This window comes from Grammomys surdaster, unplaced genomic scaffold (genome assembly GCF_004785775.1).
Source record: "Grammomys surdaster isolate TR1022 unplaced genomic scaffold, NIH_TR_1.0 206, whole genome shotgun sequence".
In the NCBI taxonomy this organism is placed as follows: Eukaryota; Metazoa; Chordata; class Mammalia; order Rodentia; family Muridae; genus Grammomys; species Grammomys surdaster.
The window spans coordinates 5,980,547-6,004,461 of record NW_021604651.1 but is presented as its reverse complement, the minus strand read 5'-3'; the positions used below and the strand labels follow the sequence as shown (position 1 = coordinate 6,004,461).

Below are 23,915 nucleotides of genomic sequence, written 5' to 3'. Positions count from 1 at the left end.
ATCCAATCAGAACCCTGTAACTATGCTTCTTGCTTCTGTAATCAGCTTCCCGCTTCCAAACCCTATAAAACTTCATGCCCCTAGACACTCGGGGAGCAGACCTCTTCGGAGATTCTGACTCCCGGGTACCCGTGCGTACTGAATAAACCTCTTTGCTGTTGCATCCGAACCTTGGTCTCGGTCCTCCTTGGGTGCGGGTCTCCCTGGAGAAAGACACTCATTGAGTGAGGGTCTTTCACAGCTATAATTCCAGCACTTAGGAGCCGAAGGCAAGAGGCTTGACCCAGCGTGGGCTACACAGTGAGAGCCCTCCTCAAAGAAACAAAATAAGTCAATGATAAGTGTAACATTTACAGTCTTAAACCATTAAAATTAAGAGCGTAAAGAATTCTAATGGCAGACCTTCTTGACACATGAAAGGCATAGAAAATGTTAAATTAGCTGATTTTTAAAATCCAATATTTGGGGGGCTGGGAAGATGGCTCAGCAGTTAAGAGTGCTTGCTGCTCTTGCAGAGGACCTGGCTTCTATCCTCAGCACCAACATGTTTTCTCACAACCATCTATAACTTCAGTCCCAGGGGATCCAATACCCTCTTCTGGCCTCCATGGAGACCAGATATACATATGGCACATAGACATATATACAGGCAAGATACTCACACACACAAAATAAAAATGAATGGATCCTTAAACTCTGATATTTTGGCTGTAAATATTGGATATATAGACCAAAAGAACAAAAATAAATTTTAAAATGAATTCAGTATTGCTACCAATTGGCATTATTATTATTGGTGTTATAATAATATTGGTATTATTTTAAATACATATATGTATGTACATATATGCATATACAAATATAATGAATACAATATAAGGGAAATAATTTTATTTAAGTCATCAGGGACCAATAATTTTTTAGTATCAGAGAGACAAGTTATAGATATAAAAATCAAATCAAAGATATTTTAACACATGTACAATCTGCACATATGGTATACAAATATAGATTTCAAATAAAATACTCATACACACAAAATAGTTGTAATAATAATAATAATAATAATAATAAATTAAAACAAACAGCCCTCTATAACCTTAAAAACAATCTAGAAGTGACAGAATGAACCTATGCCTCATTGATCTTTTTTTTTATTTTAATTCAAATTTCTTAGCTTTGTCCATTGCAGAGAATAGAAACACTGACAGCTGGTGCCGAAATCAGTGGTGTCTAAAGATTGTGTCCCATTCCATTGAACAAAGACCCCTTGGAGAAAGGGCCAGTTCCAGGTCTCAGGATGACATAAACAGGATGAGCCTGGACCATTTGCCACAAGAAAATGATCCGAGAGGCCTTGAGCTGTGTTAATGACACGGAGGCCTAGACAAGGGGCCCTTACTGGCAGAAGGGAGATTATCTGAGACACTAAAGAAATGGCTTTGCCGGGCGGTGGTGGCGCACGCCTTTAATCCCAGCACTTGGGAGGCAGAGGCAGGTGGATTTCTGAGTTCGAGGCCAGCCTGGTCTACAGAGTGAGTTCCAGGATAGCCAGGGCTATACAGGGAAACCCTGTCTCAAAAAACCAAAAAAAAAAAAAAAAAGAAATGGCTTTAGTGTAAACAGGTAGGCTGGTTTAAATTCACTAGTTAGAGGTGATACTGAAAATAAATACATGCTACCTTCAGAGGTTGCCTGGGCAACAACTCATTACTTTGAAGAAGTGAGAAGAAATGACAATGAGTAGGCATTTTATCCAGTTTTCCCATAAAGATTACATTTTTAAGATGAAATTTAAAAAATGCTCAACTAACACATGTAAAAGAAATAATAGAATGAGAAAATAACTTTGAGGAATGGTCATGAGGATGAGAATTGAGAATGGATGGATTGACACTCTGAACATCACACAGAGAGAGACCAACGGGAATGACCTTCATTGCATAACATGTTTTTGTAAAAAATAAATTTGCATCTGGCCATGCTTTGAGACATACTATCAATTTATACATGTGGTCATTAACATCAACTATCAACTTGACAGGACCTAGAATCGCCTAGTAGGGCTCTGGCCATACCCATGAAGAAGTTTCAAGATTGGATTAATTAAGGCAGGAAGACCCACCCTGCATGTGGACTTACCATCCCATTGCCTGGGGTCTTGGACTGAATAAGAAGAGAAAGCTAGGTGAGCACCAGCATCTATCCCCCTCTTGCCCTACTGCAGATGCAATGTGACCAGCCACCTCATGTCCTTACTGTACCCTAAAACTGTGAGCCAAAGTAAACCTTCATATAGAAATTGACATGCAACTATTATGCTTACGGTGTAAATGACCTCCAAATTTCAACCTGTAAATTGATATTGTCAGGTATTTTGTGCAGCAAGGAGACAAGTAACTATGACAACAGGAAATAAAGAGCAGAGTGGGAGGGTTGCCATCATCACAGGATACAGTTAGCCAGTGCCTGGAAGGGCCTACAACCCTCCTCTTTAACAAATGAATGCCAAGAAAAACAGAGAATGAAGGAGATTACTTAGTGACTAGGAGACAGTGAGAGACACAGCAACCAGGGGAGATGTGTGGGCTTTGTTTGGATTCTAAATGCTAACAAACCAGCTGCAACAAAGAATGTGTAACTCAGTTCCAGCATTGGGATATGGAGCAGATCAGATAATACAAGGCTTCTTTTTTTATTTGTGCAGCAATTCTGGGAACCAAACCTTGAGTCTTGGACATATTAAGCATAGCCTTCCAAACCAGGAAGAATTTCTTTTTAAGGTGTGATAAGAATTATCTTGAGCCGGGAAGAAGTCAGTCAGTAAAGTACATGGGAAGAGAGCCTGCATTCTATCTCTTAGAACACCCCCCCCCAAGGCTTGTCAAATTGGTACAAAGTAGCCAGCACAGCCTCTCACTTCTGAAGTCACTTCTGTCCCCAATTAGTTCCCCTTCTATTTTCAGGTTATTTATTTATTTATTTATTCATTTCTTTATTTTCAGTGACTGAGTGGCTTCCATTACCATTGTAGATTTTCAAGAACTCGGGAACTTATCAGTGGCTACACTGTTGAAGAAAATGCCTCCCCTCCCCCAACAACCATTAACTGATGACTCAAGGAAGGGTGAGCTCCTCCCCTGAAAGTTGATGCTCTGGCATTAGACAAGGGACAATTAAAAGTAAACCAAGCAGCTCCTGCTGGCTCCTCAGACATGCTGAGTGGCCTCAAATCTCAGGGGTGCTCAGACAGCTCAGGGCTGGAGTCTGGCTGACCTGGGTTCTTCTCCTACCTGATGATGACACATTGGTTCTCTCTGTCAATGATCATGTTTCTGTACATACTGTCAGCAAGGGCATAGATATGAGGTGGGTTCTCATACTGCGCCTAGAAAAGCAAAAACAGAAACCAAAACCACAGTGAGTTTCTTTGTGTGGAATGACCCATAACACGGTGGCGCACAGCGCCCGTGTCTAGAGCATTTATAGGCAAAATGTCTAGAGCATTCATGACTTAATGACTCATAAAATGTCTTTGGTTATGGCCTGATACACCCTGGGGAAGCGAAGGTGGAGTTGGGAAGGACTTTTCCATAGGCATGCCTATGATTCAGCCTTCACACATGACCCAGGTGCACCACCCTTCCACCTAGGCATGCCTCCGCAAGGACATTGTACTTTCAAATTCTAGAGACATTTGGCAACCGACAGGCATTCTGATATTTGTCAGAAAAGGGCATGCCAAGATCCTGGGTCTCACTTTGACCAGAACTCTAAATGTCCACAGGATTATTCTTCTTGAAAATGCAAGTTGCCATCTTCGGATCTCATTGGGGATTGAGGGGTTTATGTATGGACAAGGAGGAAAACTTGAAAAGTTTTCTACAAGAAGACAGCAAGAGGTGTGCTGGTTCCTCTCAGATATAAACTGGTTTGGCTAGTTTGCTTCTTTTCTAAAAGGGGAGGGCTGGAGCTGACAAACTACAATAAGAGTCTCCTGGAGTGTAGAAAGGGTGTTTAACCATTTACAGATTTAAAATTAGGTACTGAAGAGATGACCTGGTGGTTAAGAACACTGGCTTCTCTTCCGGAGCACCCAGGTTCAGCTCCCAGCACCCACATGGTGGCTCAAAACCATGAGTGGTGTAACCTCACTTCCAGGGTATCTGATGCCCCCTCTGGTCTCTTCAGGCACTGCATGCACACAGACACACATGCAGGCAGATGCTCATACACATAAAAAGAAGTCCATTGATCAAATCATGGCCCATCTCTAAGAGACTCATTCTGTCAGCTGACTCCAGCCCATTTATTCAGTTGTTAGGCACTCACTTTCACCACCTCAAAAACTAACAGGTAATCCCAGAATTTACAGGAGTTCACAGTCATTATCCACTGTATAGTTTAAGTGAGTTCAAGGCAACCTTGGGCTACACATGAGACTTGATCTCCAAACAGTCAGGACTGCTGAAGTGGCTCATTGAATAAAGGCACTTGCCAATTGCCACTTAACTGGCTGACTAGAGTTTGATCCTTGGGGCCCACATGGCTGCAAGTTGTTCTCTCCCCTCCATATGCACACCGGACACAAAGAAATAAGGCAAAGCAAACACAAATAACAAATGCTTCCTGTGGTGCAGGAGTGGAGAAAATAAGGCTTGCTAGATTTGAGGCTGTTGAACTGAGTGCGGGGTGACACACTGCTCTGTCTCTGAGGGTCCAAGAGGGTAAGTGAAAAGATGGACAGGAGTGTAATTTTAAAAGATAAAGCCATAACCACAGGGAACTACCTAGCGAGAGTAGGAGGGAATGCAGAATTGACAGGGGTCAAGGTGTATGTTAAGCCTGCCTTCATGGTGACAGGGGCAGGCCTGCTGGGATCTCAGGGCATGATCTTAGATGAGTTTCTCCTACAGAGATCCCTAGGTCAGGGCTATGTTTAACGCCTCTTTGGAAACAGGTAAGTAAAAAAAGAAGATGGAGATTAGAAGAAGGGGGAGCAGAGAGAATGCTGAGTAGTGAAGAGAAATGAGGAGACAAACTGTGCTGGTTAGTTCTATGTCAGCTTGACACAGGATCGCGTGTGCGTCACCTGAGAGGAGGGAACTCTAACTGAGAAACCGCTTCCATCAGACTGAGCCATAGGCAAGCCTATAGAGCATTTTCCTTATTAATGATTGATGGCCCAACTCATTGTGGGTGGAGTCTTCTATGGACTGGTGGTCCTGGGTTCTAGAAGAAACCACACTCAGCAAGCCATGGGGAGCAAGCCAGTAAGCAGTAACCCTCTATGGCCTCTGCATCAGCTCCTGCCTTCAGGTTTCAAGCCTGCTTGAGTTCCTGTCCTGTCTTCATTCAATGATGGACTGCAATATGGAAGTGTAAGCAAATAAGCCTTTTCTTCTCCAACTTGTTTTTGGTCATGGTGTTTATCATAGCAATAGTAACCCTAACTAGGACACAAGCCTTTCCCTACTAAAGCTCCAAAACTGCTTAATGAAAGCTATACCCTTAGCTCTTGAGGGTCACTTACACTCTCTATCCCCCAGGCAGGGTCTCATGAATCCCAGGCCTGGTATATTCAGGGTGGAATCCAGAACTTTGTACCTCATAGGCAACAGAGCTACAGACCCATCTCAGGAGTCCCATTTGTTCATCCAGGTTTCCCATGTACCCTTTCATCAAGCCTCTGGGGTCTAGGGGTTATTGAATAGCCATCTCCTCTGAGTCTCCTATCTCTCAATCAAGACCCCCTAAGTCATTAAGACCCAAGCTTAACTCCTAGCTCAGTAGATTCTGGTACTGCTCTCTGGACAGCAGTTTCCTCCTCTGTAAAATAGGGTAGAGAGTGTGACATAGAATTCATACGGACTGTATTGTTGAAAACACATACAGTATGTAATACTCAGTAAAAACCAATTGTATAACAGTGTTACCATGAGTGCTGAAAATAAAGATTTGGGGGTAGGGGACACAGGGTTTCACTATGTAGTTCTAGCTATTTTGTAACTAACACTGTAGACCAGGCTGGCGTCAAACACACAGAGATCCACCTGCCTCTGCCTCCCAAGTGCTGGGATTAAAAGCATGTGCCACTGAAAATAATGATGAAAAATGGCATTTCTGTACAAAGAACTCTTGAAAAGATAAACAACATAAAGGGAACTGGCACACAGTGGCTTTTCAGAGAACTAGAAACACAGGTGTTTGCTTGTGTGTGTGTGTGTGTGTGTGTGTGTGTGTGTGTGTGTGTTCGCACGTGTCTCAGATCTCTGTGGTGGAGTCTTACTGTTACTGAGAGTGTCAGGCCAGTTCCATGCCAGCTGCCCCAGGATGGTGGACTAGGGTACCAGGGCAGGGCTGGAACTCTGCTGACAGTGTGTCCTTGTGCTGGCCCCTGATAAAAGCAGCATTATCACAGATCTTTCTCGTGGCAGCCTCCTTGGGCTCCGGCTACCAGCAGCATTCATCTGGTAACAATGGGGAGTGCACTTGCTGTGGGTAAGTTCCCTTCCACTTCAACTGATGGATTTCTGTGGGCTTTTGTTTGGCTTTCAGAGGCTGGGATTAATAAGGGCCCTTGTGCTTCTGCTGTGAGGAAGGGAGGGAAGGAAGAAGATGCAGAGGTCTAGGGCCAAGAAGAGTGATGAACTGGAATGAGACACCTTAGGAAAGATTGCTGGTTTAACTTTAAATCCACAGATAAAATGACTATGAAAGGCCGGGCAGTGGTGGCGCACGCCTTTAATCCCAGCACTTGGGAGTCAGAGGCAGGCAGATTTCTGAGTTCAAGGCCAGCCTGGTCTACAGAGTGAGTTCCAGGACAGCCAGGGCTATACAGAGAAACCCTGTCTCGAAAAATAAAACAAAACAAAACCCCCAAAAAACCAAAATGACTATGAAAATAGGTTTGAACAGAGATCAGTCATATTAGTAAATGAAGTATCGAAAGATTCATTTTCAAGCCATGGCCAAGGCCTATGGAGGGTTCTAATACTCAAAGCTCCCAGTATCTTATTTATTTTTACCCATGATTGTTTTTTTAAAGTCTGTGTGTGTGTGTGTGTGTGTGTGTGTTTGTGAATGCAAATATGTGTGTGTATGCCTGCTTTCATGCGGAGGACAGAGGACTACTTTGGGTGCTACCCTCAGGAATGAAGTTCAACTCTTTTGGGATGGGGTCTCTCACTGGGCTGGAGCTCACCACTAGGCTAGACTGGCCAGCCCACCCCAGGGACCTCCTCAATGCTGAGATTACAAGTGTGCACTGCTACGCACTGCCTTCTGACCAGCAGTCTGGGACATGCCCTCAGGCGCTCAGGTTTCAACACCTCTGTAGCTCCCACTGTGATACTCTTTATTACTTACAACTTTGAAGCACACGTGAAAGCCAGAAGAGCACCCCAAACTCTGGGTTCAAGAGCCCACCTGATTAAGTCTGTATGTAAATGAACCCACACATTAGACAGTCTATACTCCTTTGAGCTACTTAAGATCAGCATCCATTGTTAAAAACAAGCACTGTCACTTGACCTTCCACAATAAATAATTCATAAGAAAATACAAATGTCTTGCTAACTTCAAGGAAAACTATTTATAAATAATAAAACCCATAAACAGCAACTTATTGACTATATAACTTACCGCTCCTTGGTACATTTCAATTTCTTTTTCTCCAAAATATGGCATTTGCTTGAAAGGGTTGACAGAGATTAATACAGACCCTATGTATGTCTGAATTTCAACCTGGTTAAGGTCCATTCATCTGGATAGAAACATGTTTTTCAAAGTCAATGAACAGATGTTGCAGAGCATGCAATGAGCTGCCGGGAGGGAAGTGAACACACACACTTTGTAAACACCACAAAGGAAAACGCAGTTATTCAATTAGCGCAGGTCTTACTCCTCCCGGGGAACAGTAATGAGGCTCATTATCCAGCTGCTGCAAAAGGAATCATTACAAACTAAAGCACACTCCTTTTAGACTGGCAACATAGAGGGCAAGGATCCAACAGACAGAGAATAGAACCTTGCATGGCACAACCTGGGCAGTTAGCATTCTCCTGAAATGAGATGTATTGGTTCCCTTGGAATTTGTTCTACTGGAGTAGATGATGAATGTTTTCTTCTCCATTTAACAAACAGAGGAAGACTGGGCGGTGCTGGCTCATGCCTTTAATCCTAGGATTCTGGAGGCAGAAGCAGGATTTCTGAGTCCAGCCTGGTCTACAGAATGAGTTCTAGGACAGCCAGGGCTATGCAGGGAAACATTGTCTCAAAAAACCAAGACAGACAGACAGAGGGACCTGGAAGCTTAGGGGAAAGGAGAAGAACCAATGTTTTTCCAAGGGTCCTAATTCTCAAAGTCTCATCTCATTGATTTTTACCCATTTACATTCTGAGAAGAAAATAATCTCATATAGATGAGGTTTAGAGAAGAAAGGTATTATCTGGGGATCCAGGAGGCTTCTTTGAGAGGAAGTATGTGCTGGATTTAAAGTTTTTCTGTATAATAAAAAATTTTTTTTTCTAATTATTTTCTGTGGAATGGGATGGGTCCACAGTGCTTGTGTGGCGGCCGGAGGACAGCCTCCTGGATCTGGTCCTCCCTCCCTCCTTGTTGAGGGAGGGTCTCTCTTGTGGTTTCTGCTGTGTTCTTGTTTTGTATGTGAATCCAGCCGAGTTTTGTTTGTTGTTTTCTTTCAAGACAGAGTTTCTTTAGGTAGCTCTGGCTGTTCTGGAATTAGCTCTGTGGCCTTGAACTCACAGAGATCCTCCTGCCTCTGTCTCCTGAGTGCTGTGATTCAAGGTGTGTGCCAACACAACCTGGCTGCATTCGGCTTTTTATGTGGGTTCCAGGGATCGAACTCAGGTCATCAAACTTTGCAAACACTTTTACCCAGTGAGCCTTCTCTTCAGCTTCCCTAAAATCAATCAGTCTCAATCTGTATATGTGTGTTTGAAATTGTTTTAATTGAAGAAAATGTATGTGTGTCTATCTGGAAGTGTACTATGTGTGTGTGTAGCACGCGCACACATTTGTGTGGGGTGTGTCTATCTGGAAGGTGTACCATGTGTGTGTGTAGCATGTGCACACATTTGTGTGGGGTGTGTCTATCTGGAAGGTGTACCGTGTGTGTGTAGCACGTGCACACATTTGTGTGGGGTGTGTCTATCTGGAAGGTGTACCATGTGTGTGTAGCACGTGCACACATTTGTGTGGGGTGTGTCTGTGCACCCGAGGAAGCCAGAGGAGGATGCTGGGTGTCTTCCTCTATCGCCCTCTGCCTATTCTCTTGAGGCAGGGTCTCTAACTGCCTCTGGAGCTAGGCCGGCAGACAGCTAACCCCAGCAGTCCTATCTCCGCCCTACTCAGTGCTGATGTTACAGGCGTGCATAGCCACAGCCAGCTTTTCTCATAGATGCTAGGGGATTTAAACTCAGGTCCTCATGCCTGCATAGCAAGCACTCTTGCCCTAACCCAGTTTTATACATCTTAACGCATCCAAGTAAGGGGAATGTTATTAGATTGCCCAATTCCTTTTTTATTTAACAATCAACTATCTTTTGTTGGTTGTTTATAATACATCAGGCACTTTTAGATGCTGGGAATTCATCAGTGAACAAAGATAGCAAATTAAACATCTTGTTCCCACGGAGGAAAGAAAATCATTAAAAAAAATAAAAAATAAAAAGCCCCACCCCCACCCCACCATTGGATGTCTGTTGTTTTTCTTGTTTTTGAGATCCCCCACCCCCACCATTGGATCTCTGTTGTTTTTCTTGTTTTTGAGGCACTGTCTCTTGCTGTCTTTTAGGCTGGCCTCCTCCATCTTTTGGATTCATGTGATTTTCCTGCTGTATCTTCCCAACTACTGGGATCTACAGGTGTGCACAACTATGCTTCACTCCAAATTGTTCAACTAATTACTGAATCAGAAAATCTTCATTTTACAAAAATCATTAAAACTAAGTTTACTTACAAACAAATAGTTTTAAATAGAAAAAGATACAAAACTGTGAATTTCCTCCCAGGGAGCCATTTCTATAATTGGGATATATAACAGAGGGCTGGCTCAGACGGCTTGGATCCCCAAGCCCTGTAGCTTGTCATGTGTCCTTCGAGCTCAGAAGCTTCTCTGGGTCCCCGACCCTGACTTCTGACACAAGAATATTTTGTCAAGTGTCCTCTAAGTCCCCATGTCTGAGGATGGACTGGTGATATAAAGTGTGACAAGGGAGGGGAGAACAGCCAAAGAGCCCAGGAGTAAACTCACCGTGCCATTGAGGATAGCAAGCAGATAAATTACTTCCAACAGAGGTCACTATTGATATAAAAGTGTCTTTCCTGGGGACCCCAGATACTTTAGCCGTGGGAGGAAGCTCAGCTGGGAACTTCAGCTGGCTACCACACCTTCCCTCTTCCATTGTTGATGGATGTTGTGCACCCTGATTCGATGAGGCCTTCTCTGTCTGCTGCTATTTGTTCTTTTACTTGGATGTTTCACCTAGAAGACACCCTACCCTGCCTAGGAGCCTCTCAAACAAGAACTTGAGCTGATTGCTTTAATGAAGCCTCCCTGGCTGATTTCTGCTGGGTGTTCTGAGTACTTGATGTCTGTCTGTCTCTCTGTCTGTCTACCTATCAGATATGTCTATCTTTCAATTATTTTCCATCTGCCTATCTATTTTCCGTCTGCCTATTTATCTGTCTATCTGTCTGTCTGTCTGTCTGTCTATCCCCCTTCATTATTTCACTCTCACTTGCTACATACTTAATAACTTCACGCACTCAAAGCTGAAAGCACAGCCAGTATAGATCATTTCCCAGACAGTACAGAACATCATACCGCTAAGCTGTGGCTAATGGATGGAGATAAACTAAGACCTACTTAATTAACAACCTTGCTATGGAAATAAATGAAGGAATGAATGAATGGCAATCAGCACTCAGCTACTCTTCCCTCAACTCACACTCTAAGACACACGTGTCATCACATAGCAACAGCTCTGAAATCGTAATGCAGGTGACAATGTTGACCTTCGATGAGATGCAAAATTAGGAATATATAGATAGTATAAATATCAATGGCTGTCATGTAATTTTAACACACACACAAACACACACACACATACAGTGTAGAATGACTCGATTGCCTTTTGACTTCGTTTGTTACTGACGAGAAAGTCCTTCCACATTGGAAAATAAAGATGACTTAATAGTAGAGCAAAGGAGGTGATGAAGTTTTTCTTTTTTTTAATTACTTAAGTGTTTAAGAGGTGAAAGATATCTGTGATACTGTCACCAACACTTCATAATTGTTGGCAGAACTGAACGAACACAGACACATTTTGTGGTACATCACAGCAATCCTATGGTTCCAGTTAGGCAAGCTTTCTCTAAGAAAAGAATACTTAAAATCTGCTCAAACACACAGGCCAGGAAGAGGCAGGGCAACTTCCCCATGCAGGCAGGCCAGCTCCAGAGTTCACATTCCTGATCAAAAAGAAACAAGAGACAGGAATACAGCTTGGCTGGAGAAGCACTTCCCTAGCAACACTAAATCCTGAGTTCTGTCGCCAGTGCCAACATAAACCGGGTACAGGGTACATGCCTGAGATTTTAGGACCTAGGAGGCAGAGACAGAATCAGAAGTTCAAGGCTATCCTCAGCAGAGTTGAGGGTCAGCCTGAGCTAGAGACTTTATTGACTGGGTGGGAATGCAATGAGTGTAGTCTTTCTGTAACTAGCAAGTACTGCCATTGCTATTGTTAGTTGACTTGTCAGAGAAGCAAATAAGAATATAGATGACCTCATTAAATTTAGACATCATGGAAGCAATGAAAGCGTTTAGATCATAGGTATTCCTAGAGTAATATTTGGGATACACTTGTACTAAAAGGTGACATGCTTGGCCAAGGCTGACATGTAAGTGGGTCTCCCTGTTTTACTTACCCATCAACCTTAAGTTAGCAGTGCAAGGATTCACGCAGAGGGACAGGGGTGTTCTGCAGCCTCTTCTGACTTAGAATTAGGAGGCTTTGTCTACTCTAAAATCTACCTTAGAGGACTAGAGAGATGGCCTAGTAGTTAAGAGCACTAGCTACTCTTCCAGAGTACCTGGTGTCAATTCTCAACACCCACACTGCAGCTCACAACTGTCTGTAATTCCAGTTCCTGGGATCCAAGTTCCTTCTCAGGCATCAAGCATACATGTGGGTTCACAAATGCAGAAAACGTCCATACACATAAATTAAAATATAAATAAATAAATAAAATAGAATCTATCTTAGTAGGGTCTCTTTTTTGTTTGTTTTTAAAGATTTGGTAGGACTCTAATAACTAAAACTAAAGGGACAGGTTTATCTTTCTTCTGGATTCTCTTGCTCAACGGCTATAACTAGTCCCTAGGATAAAAGCAATGTGAAGGCTGAGGAAAAAACAAACATGGGAAGACATACATGATCCCTCCACAGAGGACTATGCCTCTTCCGTTCACAGGAAATACTGGACAAATTGGTCACTGTCACAGGAGGATAAAAGGCTTCCCTGAGGATAGGGCCAAAGGCATCCTCCCCAGCTGCCTAATAAATAGAGCACAGGTGAGTATGGGCAGAAAATGGAGCCAGTGTTGTTTTATTGTGTTCTATAAGCATCCTTTTAAAGACTGTTCTAGGCCTAGAACAGTAACCCAGGAAAGGATGAAGGGGATTTTCTAGCTTCTCCCCCAATTGCCTGGCAGGGTCCCCAAGAGCATCATTATTTGATAAGACAGATGAAAAACAAGTTTGGTTTGAGATGGTCAGTGTGTCCTGATTCCACGCTAAGTACCCACAAACTTACCAGCATCAGAACTGATAGGAAATAAATTATTCCAAGGAAACAAAGTCAGTTACTTCGCTGTGTATCTAAACAATTTCACCTTTTCTATCTGGCTGGGTCTTTAGAGACCTCAGCTAATACCCAGAGGGCTCAGGGCCTGGTGGGGGCAGAGATCCAGGGAGTCCCTCAGCACTGCCTCCCACAGCTAATACATAATTCAGGTGTGCCTCTGGGGACACTGTCAGGACCATTATCTCTACACACATAATCTTCCACAGTGAAGATGTGGCTTAAGGATAATTTTCAAACTGCAGGTAGATATGAATCTATGATACCAAATAAAAGGAGGGTGGGGGAGGGGCATCTCATTTCCTAGACAACGAGAGGTAAGAGGAACCAGACAGACCTTTAACTGATTGGTTCCCAGATGTTTGACAGGCTTCTGTGAATGCTCATTAACCTGCAGCACAAATGACATGGGAAATAAAAAAGAACAACACATTGAATTTTTCATGAGGCTCAATTCAGGGCTGTTGAGATGACTCAATGGGCCCACACTCGACACCACCCCTAATGACCCGGGTTTCATCCCTGTAGTGCACATAAAGGTGTCAGGACAGTCAACTCCTGAAAGCTGTCCTCCGACTTCTGGACCTTGTGTCCCTCCCCCAACAACAATAATAAATTTAACAAACCAAGTTCAATTCATCTGGTATAAGAGACTATTCTTTGTGGGGGGGGGGGCTCTGGAGAGATGGCTCAGCGGTTAAGAGCACTGACTGCTCTTCCAGAGGTCCTGAGTTTAATTTCCAGCAACCATACTGTGGCTCACAACCATCTGTAGTGGGATCCAATGCCCTCTTCTGCTGTGTCCGAAGAGAGCAACGGTGTACCAATATGCATCAAATAAATAAATAAATCAAAAGAAAAGAGACTATTCTTTGGATTTAGACAATTTCCTTTTGATACATGTACTGTAAAACACTCTTTTCTGGAATGCAGAGGGAATGCACTTCTGCCTATATGTTTTTAACTTTAAAAATCAATTATTTCTTATTTTTAAAGATTTGCTTTTACTTACGTCTATGTGTGCTTGTATGCGTATAACAGGGTGTCCATGAAGGCCAGAAGAGGGTATTCGATTCCCCAGAGCTGGAATCATAAGCAGTTGTGAATGAGCCCCTACTGTAGGTGCTGGAAACTCTGGTCCTCTTGAAGAGCAGCAAGCATTCCTAACTACTGAGTCATCTCTCTGGCCCATTGTTGAATATTCTCTGTGACAGGTTTTCCTGTACCCCTGGCTGACCTACAAGTTACAGTGTAGCCAAGGATGCTGTCAAAGGGCTGATCCTTTTGACTGCATCTCTTGGGGAGACAGTACTTGGCTTTTGTGGTTGTGGGGATCGAACCCAGGGTTTCATGCACGCTAGGGAGCCATAGTCAGGCTAGTCTGCCAACTGAGACACACGGTCAGCCCATGTTGCTTTGAATATCAGGCAAAGCTATGAGTGTTGCACTACTGAATGTGATGACAGCATGCAGCGATAAGCCAACCTCGCTGCATATGTTACTGGAAAGTAAAGGAGGAGGGGGGAGCATTGTCCAAAGTCATATATTTGGGGACAGTCCGAGCCAGAACTCAACTCCTTGGCTCCAGTCACAAGACTAATGTCTCACCCAGCATGCTGTCCACTCTGGGAACTGTCTGCCCACGGCCAAGCTTCACTCGGAATGACCAAGAGCTCACTGCCTCTTGCAATTGTTGGTCTGGCAGGACAGCCTCAGCTCCTCACTGAAGGCTGAAAAATGCCAAGCACGTCTGAGTGTGACCTTTGAGGTTTACAGTTGCGAGACAGTTGGAGTAGAAGAGTGTGAAAAGCTTCACACGGGAATTCTCCTCAGCCACGCGGCCAGAACGGACAGACAACAGAGTGCCACTGCAGCTCTTTTCTTTCTAAGTTCCAGAACTTTCTTCCCTCACACACTTCAGAAAGTAATTGTAAGCAGGGTGGCAGCTGTCTTCATGAATGGATGGCAAATTCATCCTTCCTTCCTTGGGGGATAAATAGCTCAAAATGCAGGCATTATTGGTAGGACAATGTCAGCATGTTCTAAGTGGGTTTTGTTTCCTAATGGAGAACAAAGCAACTGTGCTTGGCCTGCATGCATTAGTCACTGATTGCCCTTCGTGATGACCTACAATACAAAACAGTGCTGGTATTATGGGCAGGAGGTATCTATATTGCCTTAACAAACACAGAAGAAACAAAGAAAGAAATCATCTTTTATTACAGGGATGCTATGTTATGGGTCATTTCTTAAGCAGGAGACTGTGATCACTAAGTAGAGAGAAAGCGGGAGGCAGACATAGCAGTATGTTATAAGCATCGTCAGCATCAGCATCGCCAGCCCTCCTCTGAGCTGAAAGTGACTCCCTCCCACCTGCCAAAAGAAAGCACATTTCTGTCGAGTGGGTAGAGATGTCTATATCATAAAGTCATTAGTGGTCAAGTAGCTCATTTCCTTGGGAGAACACACCATTACTCAGTTATTGACTCAAAAGCATTCACTAACCTCACCCCCTGCCCCGTTGAGTCATTAAAAAATTTCGCTGTCTTGAATTTAAAAAGGCTTGAGAGTCGACAGATTTTCAGTGAACACTTAATACAACACATCTCTTGCCAAGAACTATGCGGTGTGGGGGGTGGGGAGCCAAGAAAAACTGCACAAGGAGGCTGATACACTATTGTTACACAGCAAGAAAGCACATATGTGTGAGTACATGCTCGGGAATAAAGCTATATGCTGAGAGGATCATGGGAAATCACGCTGGCAGCAGGATTTCTACTGGTTTTAGTGTCTTTCCCTTTGTGAGGATGCATTGTATACGTCATGTTAAATGATCATATACTGCTTTAAAAGGCTCCTGCAATTTTTTTTCTCTGTCTGCAAGAAGCTTCTGGAGTCTTACATGTAAACAGTCCAATGAGGAGCAAGCTGTCTGGGTTGGGGCTGGACTAACTTTAGGCAACCGCTGTCATCATTATCTTTGTCTTCTCTTAGTCAGCAGACACACATTTTTACTGGGAAATGGCTCAGTGGGTACTAATGCTTGTTGTGAAAACAAGATGACCTGAGTTCAAATCCCCAGTGTACACATTAAAGCCAGGCATGGCTGCACATGCCTGTAATCCCAGCACTGGGGAGGCAGAGACAGGTCCATGTCAGGAGCTTCCTGGCTAACCAGCCTGGCCAAATCAGTGAGCTTCAGGTTCAGTGAGAGAGAGACACTGCCTCAAGAACCAAGATGGAGAGAACAGAGGAAGACACCCAGTGTCCTCCTCTGGCCTCCATATGTACACGTAAGGGTGTATGGCACATATATGCACATATGAGAATGCACATATGAGACACACAGAAAACAGGCCAGTGGAAAAATCACCTTTCTCTTTAAATAAGGCAACCTTTTGATCTTACATTTAAAACAGTTTCTAGAACTGGGATATATGTACCTGAGCCGGTGGAAGCCAGGCTCTAGAGCTGGGATGTATGTACCTGAGCCGGTGGAAGTCAGGCAGTCCCGATCCACAATCTACACCTGGCTCTTTCCAGTCCTATCTATGTGCCTCTGTGTGCCATGGGGTCACACACCTAACACTTGTGGATGGTCCAGATGAAATAAACAAATTTCAGTTTATGTGACCAGAGGAGAAACTGAAAGTACACACACCTGCTCCCATACAGATAAATTAAGGGGAGCAGAGCAGATAGGTAGTGCAAAGGTCCCAGGGAAACGTCAGCTTAAAAATGATGGTGGACAGGATCTGTCTGTAAACTGCAGGCCACTGCTAATCAAGAGGATGACGTCTACTCTAACTTAACACCAATGTAATATTGTGCCAGGCAGCGGTGGTGTGTGCTTTTAATCCTAGCACTTGGGAAGCAGAGGCCAGCCTGGTCTACAGAGCAAGTTTCAGGTCAGCCGGGGCTTCACAGAGAAACATTGTCTCAAAAAACTAAACCAAACAAACAGACAAACAAAGAAAGTAATAGAGAGGGCATTATAGTGCCAAATTGCCATGTTTGAGCTGAGTAGCTTCTCAGTCCCCCTTTAGACCCAAGGATGTCATTGTCAAGTTCCTCTAAAATGGCCTGTTCTGGGTCAGGTGGACCCCTGGCTCTCTCAGGGGACTTGGCAGAGGGAGATCAGCAAGCAGCGAAGGGCATTAAAAACATTGTGCCCTTGAGAATTGCTAAAAAGTAAACTATTTCCAACCTTACTATTGTTTATCCCACAGTGTAAAAATGTCTGCAGCAGAAACAAGAGGCTGGAAGTTCAGCCATGAGAAGCTCATTCATGGAGTGCAGATTCAATCAGAAACTCTAGGCTGATGGCTCAACTTCCCCAGCTGGTTTCTGTCGGAGGTTTGTAAGCTCTCCAATTGGATATTATCATTCTGTTACTATTTGTTGTTGTTTTTAACTTGGGAATCTCACCCAAGGGGACAAACTGCTCCACGGTCTCTCTCTTTATTGGGAACTCCAATAGACTGCCTCCATGTGGTCTCCCCAGTCAACATCTGCTGGATGAAGCTAACTCTCAATTTGGTGATGTTGCCTTTGCTCTCAGTCAGGCCATTCCAGTTGTCTGATCTAATGATGTCTTGCTGTTGCTTTTCTCTGCCTTGTGCTATTCACTTTTCTACTTTTGCTTGTTACACGCTTAATAAACTAACACATTCAAAAACCAAAACAAAAAAAATGAAGAAGAAAGAAAGAGAGGGAGAAAGAAAGAAAGAAAGAAAGAAAGAAAGAAAGAAAGAAAGAAAGAAAGAAAAAAGGAGCTATTGTAGACAATTCTCTGGCTAGACTGTACTGAACAAATATGCATGTCAAAATTGATCAGAGAGCTGGACAGTGGTGGTGCATGCCTTTAATCCCAGCACTTGGGAGGCAGAGGCAGGCAAATTTCTGAGTTCAAGGCCAGCCTGGTCTACAGAGTGAGTTCCAGGACAGCCAGGGCTATACAGAGAAACACTGTATTGAAAAAAAAAATTTGATCACAGATTTTTAAATGGTCATACCACATATGACATATATCCAAGTATGGGAGGTAACAGACACCTTAAATAGCCTTATTTAATTATTCTATAATGTCTACATATATTGAAACATCCCACCATATCTCAAAAATATTTCTAGGGCCTAGAGAGATGGCTCAGTGGTTAAAAGGTTATATTGTTCTTGCAGAGGACCAGAGTTTTGACCCTCATGTGCACATACATGTATACATGCACATAGTTTCATAATTAGAAAATAAAAATAAAACAACTTGCTTGGGCATGATGGTGTAAGCTTTTAATCCAAGCACTCGGAGGCAGGAGCAGGTCCAGCCTGGTCTACACAGGCCACCCAGGGATAAATAATGAGATCCTCAAAACTAAAACTAAGACCTTTAAAAATATATGAACAACTGCTTGTTGTCCATTACAAATTTAAATAATGCTATCATAATGGTCAACAAATCCATATACATATATATACATATATATATATTCTTAAAAGTAGGGCATTATGGATTTAATTGCACAAATACTTGGAGAAAATTCCTTTTGTGGTAAATAAAAAAACAGCACGGTACTGACTGTAATGGTGCCTTGAAATAACGGGCACTGCAATCTGAGTATCTAGTGAGTTAAATACTTAAACACAAGAGTGATGGGTGGGCAGCCAAGGCAGCCTGTAAAAGTATGGCTGCCTAGGTTTTGGTGCTTCTGGGAGTCAAGTAAGCATTGTAAATAATAATAATAAAAAAGAAGCCCCTAGTGAGAAAACTTCCCCAGGCATTCTGGGTGAAGTCCAAAATGAAATCCAAGATGCATATTATATCATAAGGCACCCATGTTTCCTAGACTCTGGGGGTCACCGTAGCATCAGCATTAAGCACTATGGTGCTGATGTACAGATAATACAAACCTTTCATGGCTATGACTAATTCAGGTGACAATTTCTTTAATGTACAGCTGTCCCAAAGAAAAGTCCTGACTGCTAGCTGAACACCCCCGCCTAACACAGTTCTTTTTCATCACGAAGTCAACATATATTTCCATGAGGTTTGCTTTCTGTGTTTTTAAAGCCCTATTATAAAACACCATCTGGCAGATTAAGAGGGAAACACGCCAGGAATTTCAATAGCCAATCATCCCTTCTCATGTTCCTTCAGTAAATATAAAGGTTCAGAAAAACTGGGGAGGTAGCTTCTCTGTTCATGAGGTGATCTTTGCAAACCTTCCAAGTCTGAACTGAAGAGTCTCTACCATGTTATCAGGACAACACCCACAGAGCAGAGAAGGACTTTGTCCAGGACGGGCAGAGGTCTTAGACACTTAGAACGCATGCTCTTATAACTCAAAGGAACACTGTGGTGGAGCTGCACTTTGATTCCGTGAAATGCCAGGAAAACATTTGAGTCTTGCCTTTGCCCTTGGAAGCTCAGCCCTCACTGTGAAGGCAAAAATATTGAGAGTCAATGATATCAGCTCTGATTTCCTGGACAGAGAACCACGGTACTGTGGCACAGTCTTATCCCAGAGCTGTGCAAAGGACAGGATAAAGGATACAAAAATATAGTCATCCATGTATCTCTTCTTCAGGTTCTCTACAATGGAGCTCTCTGTGATCTTGGAGAGTAGTACCATGTCGTCCACACCACTATGCTTGACATTGTGACTCTGCCAATGGTACCGGTAGGCGCCTTTGCTGCCCTGGAGACAAAAACACAAAATGGGTTAAGATAGCTCACATTCTCCTGGAGTTTTCTAAGACACAGACACACACACACACACACACACACACACACACACACACTTGCATATGTATATATTCTAATATACATATCTTCCCAAATAAAATGCATTAAAGCACAGCAAAGATTTTGAGTTTCAACCTTGCTACCTATAGATAAGTGGGGAAGAATCACCATGGTCCAATGTACTACTGAAACAATATTTTCTTATTGACTTGTTAATTTTAGACAGGGTCTTATGTAGCCCAAGATAGTGTGAACTCAATTTGGAGCCAAGGATGACTTTGGCTTGTGATCCTCTTGTCTAACCTTAAGGGTGTTGAGATTATAGGCATGTACCAACATACTTGGTTTGTGCATGTGACAGGGACCATCTACAGTGCCCAACACAGAGGTCCATCTGTAGTGTCCAACATGGAGGACTGACCGAAATCTGTTTCTTCAATTTGCCAGTGAAATAAAAATTAAACAAAAACTTGACATTGCAAAGTGTAGAATTGAACCCAGAAGTGATGAGCGTGCGTGTTGCCTACAGTTAGGTCACAATGCCACCTTCTCAAGTCATCTGAGCTACTTTTCCTTCCGAAACTTCTTGATAGCCACTCAGACTGGCCATCCACATTTTTTCAAGATATGCCAAACTGGATGTCAGGCACCACTACTCCATCCAGAAATCTTACAGGATAGCTTGTGCACGGTCACAGAACATGCTGTGTTTGGTGGGACCTTCTCTCATCCTGGGCTCATTCCTTGAACCAGTGAGGCCTTGGCCCTGGTCTGCATTAGGGCTATTTATTTCTGCAGTAGGAGAGGCCTCTGAAGACTCTGGTCTGCGGGGCTTCCTCTCATGTGGCATTCCTATAGCAGGATGTCCATGCATCCAGCATGTCTTGGGGTTGGTGGGAGGAAGCACTTTAAGTGGCTGCATTTGGGGGCTCCAATCCATTGAAGGACACCAGCAGTGATGAATAGTGATTCCCAGATCACTAACAGTTAACACACAGACACATATGAAATTGAGCATTGTGGTCCATCCCTGTAAACATACCACCAAAGAGGCTGAGGGAGAAGGACTGTAAGGTCCAGACATGTCTGGGGTGTATAGCAAGACTGTCTCAAATAGTAAATAAATAAATACAAAATAGACATACAAAATGTATGCATAAAGGGCCTGGGGCACTTTACCCTATGACATGCTAGAGCAATGGCCTTTGAAATAGATCTCAAACATTTGAATTTTCCAGAGAAATTAGAAGAAAGGCATTTGCTTTCATGTATACTCATCAGGACAAAAAACCCCACAAACAAACAGAAAAAGAAAAGGAAAGAAACTTGAATACACGTGAAATCCTGACAAGAGACAAGATTCTAGAGTATTGTCATTTGCTATCAACCCTTCACGTGCCTTCACGGAGGTGCTATGTGTGATGGACCCAGCACAGCTCAGCCCTGCCCCCACTGTGTAAGCTCTTCACTTGAAGGAGTTTTAATAAAGCAGAGAAAAGTTATGGACAAGGGTATCCAGAAAGGCCAGCTGCTCAGACAGCGAAATTAGCACAAACAGAAAGAAACAAAATGGAAGCCACATTAACTTCCTCACAGGGAGAATATATGAAGTTGCTTCATGCTGTCTGAGGAGGACACAGATGCCTTGCTAAAAGTGAAGCCCAAGAGGTTCAGAGGGAAAAGCAATCCTCTAAACCCAGCCAAGAAGAAAGTCACCACTGAGAACAACACACCACACACCAGGGCTTCAAGCTGTCGAGAAAGGTTCTAGGTTTACCACCCATGCTGTCTAGTGGAGGGAAACTGTCTATAGGATATATTTGGCTTTCCCAGAACTACACACAACATCAATTCTGCAAAATTACCTCAGACATCACCACACCCCCTTCCTCTGTGGCAAGCGCAGAGAGGGAAGGCACTGCCCACAGCTTGACTCATAGGGCTCCCATCGAAAGCCCAGAGCTTCTTCCAACCAGACAGAGCCCAGGGTACTCCTCCCTGGCTCTCTGCACCCGGGCGAAATGCACACGCATGCACACGCACATACACACACAAAGCCAAAACATGTTATTTATTTTCTTTTTGAAAAATGTAAACACAATTAAGGAAAATAGAAAGCCATGATAAGTGGCTATTTAATGTCTACAAGGGACAGGGGAGGCTGGTGCCATAGGGTGCATGCGGATTTGGATCCCCACGTCATGTGGGCAGTCATGAGGTTCACTGGCTCTTTGCCATCTCACAGTCCTGCCTGCTGTCTCAGAGTCTGATTTCTCCTCCTGATGTAAAAAACAATGCTCCCTGCTGAGGCTACTGTGTGTCCTTGTCACAGATATTAATATCAAAAATTGTCACCTGGCCTTAAATTCACTATGTAGCTGAGGATGGCCTTGAACTTCCGACCCTCTTGTTTCTACCTCCTGGCTTCTGGGATTCTAGGCATGAGCCACCATGCCTGGCTTCTGCAGTGCTGGGGATGGAACCCAGAGCTTCCTGCATGCTAGGCAAACATGCCACCAACCCAGCTACAAGCCCTGTGGGTCATGTCCTCTTCACTCACTTTCCAGACGTATCTCTGGAACACAAACCGAGAGTGGTTACAAGCAAACCCAGCTTACAGTGTTTGTTGCGTGGTGGTATTTGTTTTGTTTTACTTTACAATGGTACTAAAGTGATACATATTCAGAACAAAATTATTCTTCCAACTCTGATATTTTCCTAGACTTGCTAGTAATACGAAATAGTCAGAGTTCCAAGCACTCTTGCCCTCACAAGGGCAACTGTTCAGCATCACCTCTCTGCCCCGTGACCCAGCAGAGCGCCTGAGTGCTGTGTGCCTGAGTGCTGTGTGCCTGAGAGCTGTGTGCCTGAGTGCTGTGTGCCTGAGTGCTGTGTGCCTGAGCCAAGCTGTCATCAAGCATTTCAATTTATGAGATCTTCCAACTTCTGACCTGTCACACACACTATGACACCGTCTTGGATGGAGACTGTCCCAGTGGACTTGCGACCAGTCCATTCATCATTCCCAACAGCCTGATTGGGGGGGGGGGTGTCACACTGCCACACCACCTCCAGGGAGGAAGTCACAAAGGCAACAAGTGAAGCAGGTTCACTTTTCAGGCCCGCCCAAACATGGCTCCTTCCCACTGCCTTCCCAGTCCTCCTGACTATCAAGACTCAAATGGCAACAGGACACCAGATTGTATCTGGGTGGAATTCCTCATTAAAAAGACATCATCAGGGCTGAGAGACCGGTCAGAAGTTAGGGGTGCTTGCTGCTCTTGAAAATTCCCAGCACCTGCAGGGTGGGTCACAAGTCTATAACTCCAGTTCTGTGAAATCTGGTGCCCTCTTCTGGTCTCCACAAGCATAGGTACATACTTTGTGCATACACATACATGCAGGCAAAAGATTCATGCACATAAAATACAATTTAAAAATCTTTTCTAAAGAAGACACACTATTTTCACTAATGACTACTCAGCACCAGAGACTGAAACACTGAATTGCTTTTAATTGAACAACTTTTCTATACCTAATTGGCCATGAATCTGTGTGTATGTGTATTCATGTGTGTGATCATGTGTGTGTGTGTGCACATGTGTAATTATTTCCATTTCTCTTTTCCCGACAATCCAAGCAACAATGGCTGCATATGTGAATTCCTTCACAGCCAGTCCCAACACTGTGAATTATCTTGTAAAATTGTGAGGCATCTTCTCAGCTTCCTTTTCCTTTCTTTCCCAACCCACCACAAAAAGATAATTGGGCACAAAGATGAGACAGAAAACATGCTTCCAGGAGAGGAAGTATCACACGAATGCTTAGAATACAGTGACTCCGATGTCTAAAGAACCCAGCAAGAGGGCCACTCCTTTGTATGCTAAATTCAAAAATTAATTTATAAAAATGAAATTTTTAATTTAAAAACTTAAAATCAGATAAGATAAAGGTAGAGAGAACAGAGGGGAGAGGGGAGGGTCAGCACCCTGGATTAGAGGAGGCTGCCCCAGCTAGACAGGAGGAGGTGATTAGAAGTCAGTAGGCAGAGCCAGGGCTGAGCAGGGAAGACCCAGAAGCAATCATGTGCCCAGGGATGGGAGGACCTCAGCATCCAGTAGGGTTTAAAGATAAGTAAGATACTGTATAGGAGGCAACTCAGGTTAATGGCAAAGGCTGTTGGAATCAGGGAGTGCTTGTCATCACACACACACACACACACACACACACACACAGAGAGAGAGAGAGAGAGAGAGAGAGAGAGAGAGAGAGAGAGAGAGA

The 23,915-nt window shown here is 43.6% G+C and overlaps 1 protein-coding gene across 1 annotated transcript in view; it reads right to left on the bottom strand.

Moving 5' to 3' along the window:
* The window catches only part of Myo1e (myosin IE), a 191,658-nt gene that overhangs the window by 95,113 nt on the left and 72,630 nt on the right, over positions 1-23,915 (bottom strand). The window contains exons 2-4 of the mRNA XM_028771305.1: positions 19,444-19,587; positions 7,645-7,734; positions 3,294-3,388 (exon numbers count right to left, since the gene is read on the bottom strand). Of these exons, the coding sequence (XP_028627138.1) occupies positions 3,294-3,388; positions 7,645-7,734; positions 19,444-19,587 (329 nt within the window). The remainder of the gene's footprint in view (positions 1-3,293; positions 3,389-7,644; positions 7,735-19,443; positions 19,588-23,915) is intronic.